This window comes from Tuber melanosporum (assembly GCF_000151645.1).
Source record: "Tuber melanosporum whole genome shotgun sequence assembly, scaffold_251, strain Mel28".
Lineage (NCBI taxonomy): Eukaryota > Fungi > Ascomycota > Pezizomycetes > Pezizales > Tuberaceae > Tuber > Tuber melanosporum.
In genome coordinates, this window is record NW_003298921.1 from 79,403 (window position 1) to 89,982 (window position 10,580).

Below are 10,580 nucleotides of genomic sequence, written 5' to 3' on the forward strand. Positions count from 1 at the left end.
CTGGACGGGAGACAGAGTAGGTGAATTGGGTAGCGTCTTAGCAATATTAGACATTATTTTACGAGTTTCATCTGAATGTTTATGGCCTGTATGAGTATCAGACATTTGTTTACGAGTTTCATCTGAATGTGTACGGTCTAAAAATGGAGCAGTAGGATCCAAGGAGATATTGTATTTTGTGTGAGAATAAACCAAAATAGTACTTCTCTCTTATTAGAGTATCTTTTTCTTTACAGTATTCAAGAATCTCTAAAGAAAATTTATGATAACCATATTTAAGCAAAGCTCTACAGATAGGCATACAATTATCAGATTCTAAATATTTAATAGAATAGTATTTATAGAATCTATTTCGTAAATCTATAGAAGAACCTATATATTTTTTACCGTTAGTTAAATTGGTAAACATATAAACGCCTGATTTTACTCTGTTTTCTTTCAGAATTTTAGCTTTATCAGCCTCAACATTAGAATAGAATTTTACTGGAATTGAAACTAAAATATTATTTTTAGCCTCAGAAATTTTGGCTTTTGTTTCATCTGACAACACACGACCCGTAGCTGCTTTAGAGAGATTTTTACGTCCTTCCTCTGATAAATTTGTTCTTTTAGCACTCATCTTGGCTAGAGCCTGTTCTGAGTGTTTATAACCAAGGGATGATGTAGCTTCTAGTAGAATATTATATTCTGGTTTTAAATTTTGAATATAATAATTTTCTCTTTCTAATAATTCAGAAGGTGGACAAAACTCCAAAATTTCTAAAATAAACTTTTCATGTCCATATTTTTTGATTGCATTATAAATTACCATTTTTGAACTATTTAAGCGCTTTTTACTATAATAAACATAAAATCGTGCTCTTAAATCATTAGCTTCTCCAATGTATTCCTTATTATTTTCCTTATTAATCCAACGATAGATACCTGAATTTCCCTTACTATCCTTAAAAATCTGAACCTTATCAAGCTTAGCATTTAAATATCTGTATAAAGGAGTAACTAAATTTCCCGATTTTGAATAAGATCTTTGTTGATTCAGATTTAATGAAAGGAATATAGTTAAATCAAGGGAATTGAAAGTGTAGTAATTTCAAATGTACACTAAAATAACTACAAAAGTAAAGAAGACAATACCCTGTGACAGAAGACCTTTGATTTTTAACATAATTATTTTTGTTTTATTTTTAACTTAATCAATATAAAGCACAGAGGACAGGATATCGCAGACTTTAATAATATTCAGTTATACACTAGGCTAGATTACAGGTAGGACCGTGAAAGAGGAGGTCTAGTCCCCTAAGCATGGCTTCTGTCACAGGGCTTAGCCCATTACATTGGACTTAATTCTACTTGTTCTTTACCCATGATCTCTTTATCATTTAATGCAAGAAGAACCTTAGTCCCACTACCCCCTTATAATCACGGTATTGAGCTACAACCATAACCTGGTCTAGTATTTCTCACGCGTCAACTAGGGCATAACGAAATATTATCGTAGATTACGATAGAAACATTACCACTTACCAATACCAATAAATTACTTCGCACCAAAAGAATGTGAAAATGAACCAAGTTAAATAATAGAAGGAATCAAAAAAATATCCGCCTATCATTTTTTTTAATGTAGAATAATACGGTAAAACCGTAATTATAAATTTGAAGTCTTATAATAATAACATTTAACTATCCATTTAACGGGAAAATAGAATACGCACTGGATTCCCATTCAAAGATTAGAGAATAAGTTTTAATCCTATGCAAAGCACAAGAAACATAACTTTTCTAAACAATTCTATTCCCCTGCACCCTTTCAGGTGAGGTTTGACTATATCTTAAGCTTGCGCTAATCAACTTTTAGTCGATGAACTGCACACTAAACTAAGTTTGTGCTTGGCTGCGGATTGCCCATTTCCTTTCGTACATTAATTTCGATTTTACCATACCATGAGTCATTACCTATGCCACAATATCCGTCACCGCTATTGCTTGGTTGAAATTACTTTAGGGGTTTCCCGCATTTTGATGATTTTGAGCAGAAGGTTCTCTCCTACATTCTGGCCAAAAAAGATTTCTCATTTCTTTTTTCCACCAGCTATCCTAGTCAGTTTTGTCTTTCACCAACTTACCACAATTCATCGGATATCTTTACAACGATAACCCGTTCGAACTTTTATAATTCTGATTATGGTAAGATCACTAGGTTTCGGGTCTAATTTTAGATATTTTGTCATATATATTATAATCGTTTTATCTGGGCAATACTGCTTACATCTAATATTAACTTGCTAACCCATTATGCAAAAGGTACGCTCTTATTATTTATTTAAATTTGTTTTCGAGCTGCTTATAAAATTACTATTTCATATTATTCCCTCTCGGTACTATTCACTATCGCTAATATATCATATTTAGCCTTAGAGGAAGGTTCCCCTTTATAATTCAAACAGATTAATATCCATTTTACTTATTTATTTATAGGCTTTTCTATTTTCATTCACACTAATAATAGAATCTCCTTTGATTTATTTTCCTAAAGTTACTAAGAGCCTTCTTTTCACTTCGTTTTTTACTTAATTTCTCTAAGAGTTCATGTGTATTACTAAACACAAATTAAATAAATAGTTGTTCTCTCTTGTGATATATTGCTTATAATCCATAATAATTTCTTTATATACTTTCCAAGATAATTTAACCCTCCCACCTAAAAGGAATTAATAATAATCTGGTAGATAATACATTCCATATCGTTTAACATTACTTATAGAAAACTCTTAATATATTTAAACAATTATAATTAATATTACATATTTGAACAAAAACCGTAGCTCTAATTGCTCCTGTATCCACCTACAAAAGAGAGGGGGTGCCATTGTAGCGTAGTGAGGCCGTACGTGCGGCCCCTTTGGGTGGGCATAACCGCCACCGCAACGCTAGACTCTCTATACTAATATTTACTTTGTATAAAGGAAAGTATAGATGGGGCGCTTAAATAAGAGTGCCCGCCGAAATAAATATTTGGATAGATAATTTTCCTTTTAATCACAGTTAGAGTTTTGTAAATTTTTATAATTTTAGTTCTAGCGGAGCTAGGAGTGAAGGAATTTTAGCATAAAATAAGGGGATATAGAATTACAATCAAATGATTGTAAGTTTTTCCTCTCCCCCCCCCATCTAAGATGGGTTCGCTGCAGCATGCTTATTGTCCTCCGGACATACAAAAGAAGATAAGGGAGGGAGGAGTGAGCAAAAGCTAAAAGGGGATAAGAGCACTCTTTTTAATGTTTCAGAAGGATCGCAATATTCTAAGATTTATAATTTAAAATATTAATAATCATATAACCCTAGAGCCTTACTAAAATATCCAAAAAATCTACTTAAGAACCAATATTTTTCTCTTAGGTATCCGACGCATTTTAATAAAATCCCTCCTTTCAGGTTTATAATTATTAGTAAAATAAAAAATTGTTTGACATTGATAAAATACTATCTGTATAGTTAGTTAAAAAGAAAGAAGACTTTTATTTATAGTTATTCCTATTGGTTCTTGTAAACGTCTAGGGTAATATGCAGTTAATGATAATAATATAACTTCCATTTTAAATATATCAAAACTATACATTAAAAATAAGTGCAATAAATCATAATAGTATCTATTAATAGGACTAATAATATAATAGGGACGCTTAAATAAGCGCCCCGTAATTAGGCTGGAGGATGCGAAGCTTGGCTTGCCTAGCCTAAAAGTAGCCCCTATAACATCGTAAGGGCACTACTCGATTTAAGAATCTAAATAATTATAAGCTTCAAATGCCCACGTCAACAAAAAGCATAACTATCGTATGGAATTGAATCATAATTAAAGAAGAATCCCTTTGTACCGTGTACGAAAGTTTTTATAATACTATATTTCGGATTATCAGGATTTGAACCCAAAAAAATCCCGTCCCAAACGAGACGCCTCAACCACCCTGGCTCTAATCCGTATATAGAATATTATATCAGATTTTTGGAAGGCGCTTACTTTAGGCGCCCCCCTTACTAATTTGTTTTATTATTAGATACCGCCTGAGACTAGGATAAATATTAGAACGTTTTCCAGTATCGGTTTAAGATACTACAACCACTGTTCCTATTGCTTCACTCAAATTTATAATGAGCTCTTTCAACTTTACCTAATGTTATGACTTATTAGAAACTCACATTTTTCCTTAGCCGAATACCAAGCCTCATCTGAGTTTTTTAAACCTACAATCTTTAAATTTTCTTAAGATTTTAAGTATAAATATAAATAAGCGCCTCCACAAACTCCAAATAAGCCTATGTAGTATTACCTCTTTACTTTATTAATTATTAAATTGCCTTTGTCAATCAGCTAGATCCATTTTATGCTCTAACCTAATTTAAGGTATCTCCATTTTAACATTTTTAAATATATTTACTTATAGAAATATATTTAAATTTTAATAATATTTTACCTAAATAAATATTTAAGCTTATTACAAAAACAAATTTAAAAATTATATAGTCCGGGTTTAAATTTGAATTTATTGCTTAAATTAGGGATAAAGAGTGCATAGATAAATAAATAATTAAAGAATTCATAGAATTCTTCCTACAATTCCATAGAATTGTTAAATTAAATATTAATAAATGCCTAAAATAAAGATTATAGATATAAAATATTAATAAATATTCATTAGAATCCGTAGGATTATTCCCGACACGCCTTTGTTATTTTAAAAAATCTGTAATTTATAACTAATAAAAATAATTATTGTCAAAATTTCTTAATAATTCATAGAATTATTCTTTAAAATAATAGTATTTATTAAACCTTTGAGTAATTATAGGCAAAACCTTGGATATTCGAAAATTATCTACTTTTTAAAATATGCTTTCCCTAAAAATTCGTAGAATTTTCTACCTAAAATTTAGAATATGATAGTAAGGAACCACTCATAGATTTAAAAGAGCAATAAATAATATATTCAGAAAAATCAGGGCCTTTATAGGTACAATTCGATAGAATTGTAAAGAAAAAAGAAAAAGAATAAATAATATGGGACCCTACGGGTCCTTCACGGTGCCTTAGAATTATTAATCTTGTAAGGAGTTAACTGAATAATTAAGGAAAAATAATTAAATATTAAAGAAAAAGAATTCCATATAATTTTTAAAATGTTAAAAGAGAAAGAAATTAAGGAATAAACTTTTAAACTTGGACCCCTTGGGACCTTTGGAAATGTTTTAATTAATTAATCTTGTAATGAATTTATAGCTTAATTAAGAATAATCTAGTAAATATTAAGATAATAAAGAATTCATAGAATTCTAGGAAAATTCCATTTCCATAGGAATTTAGTGCCTAATTAATGCTAGTTTTGTATATTAAATAAGAAAAAATTAATGAAAGTTTCCTTGAAACTTGGGCCCTGTACGGGGTCCTCCATACTCCTCCGGAATTAAGTAAAATAAATCTTTGTCTAACTAATTCTTATTAATGCTAAATCTATCTTAAATAATAATTAAAATCAATCTTAATCTAAAAAAGTCCTTAATAAAAAAAGAAAATTTATAAAATTATTTAAAAGTTTGTTCCAAACTTGGGCCCATCCACTCTTTGGGTAGGATGGGAACAAAATACTAAATAAAGATAAAAAGATCAAATAAGTAAAAAAAAAAAAAAAAAAATCCATAGATTTATTAAATAAATAAAAATCTTAAATTATTCTTAAAATAATTTGGACCACAAGCATTGGGTCCATTTCCTCGGATTTATTCTTATTTATTAAAAAGTTATTCTTCTCTAAAATAAATAAATTTGATCAAAAATTATTCTAAATGCTAAATATGTTTATAAAATTGGGACCCTTGGGTCCTTCCCTCGGATTTATAATTAGGTTTAAATTAATGACAAAGCTCTTAAAATATCTAAAAATTATTAAAAATTTAATCTAGACAATGTTTATTAAGCCTGAGCCCACTTAATAGATAAGAAATAAATAAAATAATTCATAGGATGCTTTTCTCTCTCCCTCAATTCCCAAATAATTATTCTTAAAATAAATATTAATCTAGATAAAATATTTAGAAAATCTATCGGATTTTCCCTTGGAATAAAATCTTAAGAATCCTTAGATTCTTCCCTCCCTTGCACCAGATCTTAAAAGGAATTAATTAAGTCAAAAATAATGAGAAATTTAAATTAAATTTCTAGAATTTACATAGAAATTCTTAAGTTATTTTTAATCTTAAGATCCGGTAGGATTTTCTGTAGGCTCCCTTTATTGATCCTAACCCCAATTAATAAAGTCCTATATAAATAAAATCCGAAGGATTGTTTCCAATTAAGGAAGACCCTATGGGGTATTCTAATCAAGGTAAGAAATCTTAAAATACCGAAATAGAACTTTTAAAGACTCCATAAGGGTTAGGTTTATTATTAAATAAACCATTTTTGTAAGAAAAAGTAAAAGCGAGAAAAAAGACGCAAAGAAGTAAGGAACATACAAAATTTAAATTGGAATTGGGACATAACTGTTCCTCCAATAAAATTAAGAATTTATCAATTAATACAGATTGGATGACGATAAATTTCTGATTAGAATAATACCGAGGGCAAAGGTGGATATAGGGCAATAAATTGAAGACCGATTACCGGAAAAAAAAAAATGATAACAATACCAAAAAAAAAAGAAACATTTAACACTCATATATAAATATCAACATATTATCACGAGAATGTATTACAGGTCGGGAATTAGATAACAAGATAAATCGCTTATCTTTATTTAAAGGTTTCGATAGCCAAGTACCAGAACTTTTTGAACCGTCTTGTCACCAAATATTGACGTCACGAAAAATTCTATTGAACCAATAATGCCCTGCTGGGAAAAAACCATAGTCAAAAATGTAAGGAACGACAGCAACATAAGGATAACCATTAACATAAATTATAAATCATTCTCCTATAATATTTGGATATAGTTTACATAAACTTCCACCTGTAGGATCTAAGTAATCATAAAAAGCCTTAACCCTAGCATTGGGTCAACCCTGGAAATTTTTCATAATTTAAGTGATGTTGAACCTGACATCTCAAAATCTACATTTATAGGTCGTTGTTGTGAATTATTATATAACTCATATAGATTCCACATTATACCACATATTACTAAACCAAACGCCACTGAAAATAAAATATAAACATACCCCTCGATGGGAGGAATACCAATAAAACAATATATGCCTGCCGAAAGTTGTATGTACTTGCACTTGGAATGTAAGTTATATAAAGCTAATACTTCTAAGTCAGAGAGTATTATTTTTTTACTAATAACTTTTTGTTTCAGTACCCAAGGGCAAACAAAAAAGAAAAATGGGCAAGCCACATCTGGGTTTTTGGGGTTAGGTTTACCATTTGGTAAACCATTTTGTAAGCAAAAGTAAAAGCAAGAGAAACGCAAAGGCGAGCAAATACGAAAAGTAGTAAGTAATATAAAAAGTTGATAGCTTATTGTTCCTCCAATCATGTCCAAAACTTTTAGATAGAAACGGATTGTATAACTATAGGCATAGAAGAATGAAGTATACCGCAAATTTCTGAAAAAGTACAAGGAGGTAACCGCTCATATAAATCCTTTATATAGCAATCCGAATTTAATATCTTGAGTTTGATAATATCTTTCTGTATCCATACTACTATCGAAAAACAAGATTTTTGAACTGTTATCGGACAGGGATTTATTAGGTTTTTTAATAGAAAGTTCTAGGATTTTCTTTCTGTTTTCTTCTATTAATCTATCTAATTTAAGAGAAACTGAATTATCCAATAAGTTTTTATCATCAAATTTTCATAAATAACCATGAAAAGGTTTTCCTTTTTTAATATAGTTAGAAAGGGTATCTCTTTTAATAATTATGCCTAAATTAATTATAAAATAAAGTACGCAAGAAACTAAAGAGGGAAATTCTAGTACATTATCCTGAGAAGTTTGATCCTGAGGTTGAAGAATAATAGATTTACTTCTTCGACTTCCTGAAGCATAAAAAGCTTGACGCTCTTTATTTAATCAATCTAAAAACTCAGTCTCTGATAAGTTAATAAGGTTTGCAGTAATAATGGGGAAACTTAATAGAATAAAAAGCCCAGGGAAAGGGATTTTGGTGTCTACATATTTGGGACAACTAGACGGATGTATACCTAAATGTCTTTTTAAACTAATTGTGGATTGAGCGTGATAATAAAGAATTATTGCAGTAATATCATAAATGTAGACGGATTTTCCTAATTGCGGATCAAAATTTACAACTCTTAATGTATTTAAGTTATATTTTTTATCCAGTAAATGATATTGTTCTAAGAACAAACAATCAATATCTTTAAATCGATGTTTATCTAATTTATAAATTTTGTTAAGTTTAAATGCACTAAGACCATACCTAGTAATAAAAGGTAATAATAACCCAACTTGAGGCAAATTATCCTTAAAACAATAAGCCATACGTCGAACCAGAAGATTAGAGGAACCCACGTACTTAAAATTTGAAGCTATGTGTGTAAAAACGTATACCCCAGCGAAACCACCACTATGTACAGATTTTCCTATTACCGCAGTAAATGACGCTTGCGTGTCTTTTGTAATTGGTAGGTCAAATTCTATACCTTTAACGCCTAATAATTCTTCTAATTTTTTTTCAGTAATTGCAACTTTTTGGTTAGAGAGTATATTATTTATTACTGTAGCAGTAGTTGTGTTACCACTATTAATGTGATCTAGAGCTAAATTTTCAGGACGATTAGATATAGATTGTTTAATCTGATTATCTTTATTTAAAGGGGTTAGGTTTACTGTTGTGTAAACCCTATTGCTAAGAAAACCAAAAGAACCACGAGAGAAACAGAAACGCGCAGGAGAAAGGATAAATAAATTAAATACAAATTGAGTCATTACTGATTTTCCAATCATGTCAAAAACTTTTCAATCGATACAGATTGGATAACGATAGGCATAGAGCTATGTAAAATACCGCACACCTCGGAACATTGCAATTGTACTCTACAATTATTTTTAGTGTAATAAATAAAATTTATGTAATTATAGATTAATTTACTCTAAACATGTAAAATATGTTTAAAAGATCAAATATAATGAATGGTATTCATTGTGTTTACCTTCAAAACTACTAATGCAACAATAAAATATATTAACTATGAGTACCAAGTCTTTATAAAACCCATAAAGATACACCTCACAAAATAATAAAAAAAAAAAAATCACTACCGTTCGATGTGAGAAAAGGAGTCTCAAAGTATCTAATTGAATCCATAATACTTTCGAATCTCTTTTCAAAATTTTCCCCTTTAACTAATATAGGTTTATTTTTCTTATTAACCATCAAAGAGTCTGAATTTACTTTTAATTTTGTATATTCATCAATTATTAACCCTACTTCTTCAAAATCAATAGGTATAAGTTTATCTGAGTACTTACACAAGAAATAATGAAACACTTTCTCATTTTTTATATATTTAGTAAGAGTATCTCTCTTAATGGTTAAACCAAATTTTCTTAGATATTCTATACAAGATGTTAAAGAATAAAAATTTAAAGTATGACCAATAATAGAAGAATCTACAAAAGTATTTCCTTCCAGAATTTCTAATGTGACAGGAATATTACGTCGAGTACCTAATGCATACATAGCTTGTCTTTCTTTTTGCATTATATTTACTAACTCTTCAACGGTAATATTGCTACTTAAAGCTGTAGGAATAGGATGGCTTAATAATAAGAATTTATTAAGATAAGGAATTTTAGAATCTATATATTTTCTACAAGTTTGCGTGTGTATTTTTAAAACTCTTTTTAAATCAATTTGAGATTTAGCATGATAATAAAGAGTACTACAAGTTATATCATAAACATATACACCTTTACCTTTAGAAGGTCCTGCATTAACAACTCTTAAAGTATTCAAGTTAAATTCTTTACTTAATAAAAAGTATTGTTCTAATAATAGAGTATCTTTACTATTAAATTTATTACCATCTAATTTAAATATTACTAATTTAAAAGCTCCTAACCCTTCTTTATGAAGAAGAGGTAAAAATTTTCCAGCTAAAGGAAAATCACCTTTAAAATAGTAATTCATTCTACGTCTTAGTAAATTAGATGAACCTACATACTTTTGACCTGTATTTTTATGTATAAATAAATATACACCAAAGAACCCTTTATATTTGGATATACCAGTCAATTTCGCTAAAAGTTTCTTATCTTCCGGCGTCACCACAGGAAGATCAATTTCTACACCTTTAACTTTTAATAATTCTTCCAATTTATTATTAGTAATAGATAAATCTTGATTTAATAATATTTTATTAATAACTGAGTGAGTGATAGGCATCCCACTATTAATATGCTCTAGAGCTAAAGACTCAGGATTATTTTCCGAATGTCTAAATGTACTAGTTATAAAAGATCTAATTAAAGGTACTACAGCCATAGAACCTAGTCCATATAAATTTAATGGACGTTCATTAATCATAAAATGATTTTTTCAATTACTTCTACTAA

At 29.1% G+C, this 10,580-nt stretch overlaps 3 protein-coding genes, besides 2 other annotated features; 2 read left to right on the plus strand and 1 right to left on the minus strand.

Annotated features, from left to right (window-relative positions):
- The first annotated feature begins 1,094 nt into the window (after positions 1-1,094).
- Positions 1,095-1,137: a sequence feature (Short protein (GSTUM_00001108001, CAZ82733.1) was converted to a misc_feature.).
- Positions 1,138-1,814: 677 nt separating this feature from the next.
- Positions 1,815-1,825: a sequence feature (Short protein (GSTUM_00001108001, CAZ82733.1) was converted to a misc_feature.).
- Positions 1,826-1,842: 17 nt separating this feature from the next.
- Positions 1,843-2,281, plus strand: GSTUM_00001109001 (uncharacterized protein). XM_002838497.2 has 1 exon: positions 1,843-2,281. Exon 1 carries the CDS (start codon positions 1,945-1,947, stop codon positions 2,155-2,157), a length of 213 nt encoding a protein of 70 aa, XP_002838543.1. The 5' UTR covers positions 1,843-1,944; the 3' UTR covers positions 2,158-2,281.
- A 14-nt stretch (positions 2,282-2,295) lies between these two features.
- Positions 2,296-2,725, plus strand: GSTUM_00001110001 (uncharacterized protein; the record flags this gene model as incomplete). XM_002838498.2 has 3 exons in its annotated part: positions 2,296-2,378; positions 2,545-2,593; positions 2,623-2,725. The coding sequence occupies 3 exons, from the start codon at positions 2,296-2,298 to the stop codon at positions 2,650-2,652; spliced, it is 162 nt and encodes a 53-aa protein (XP_002838544.1). The 3' UTR covers positions 2,653-2,725.
- A 6,245-nt stretch (positions 2,726-8,970) lies between these two features.
- GSTUM_00001111001 (uncharacterized protein) overlaps positions 8,971-10,580 on the minus strand; it is a gene marked incomplete at both ends in the record, with an annotated part of 2,360 nt that continues 750 nt past the window's right edge. Inside the window, one exon of the mRNA XM_002838499.1 lies at positions 8,971-9,037. Coding sequence (XP_002838545.1) covers positions 8,971-9,037 — 67 coding nt within the window. The remainder of the gene's footprint in view (positions 9,038-10,580) is intronic.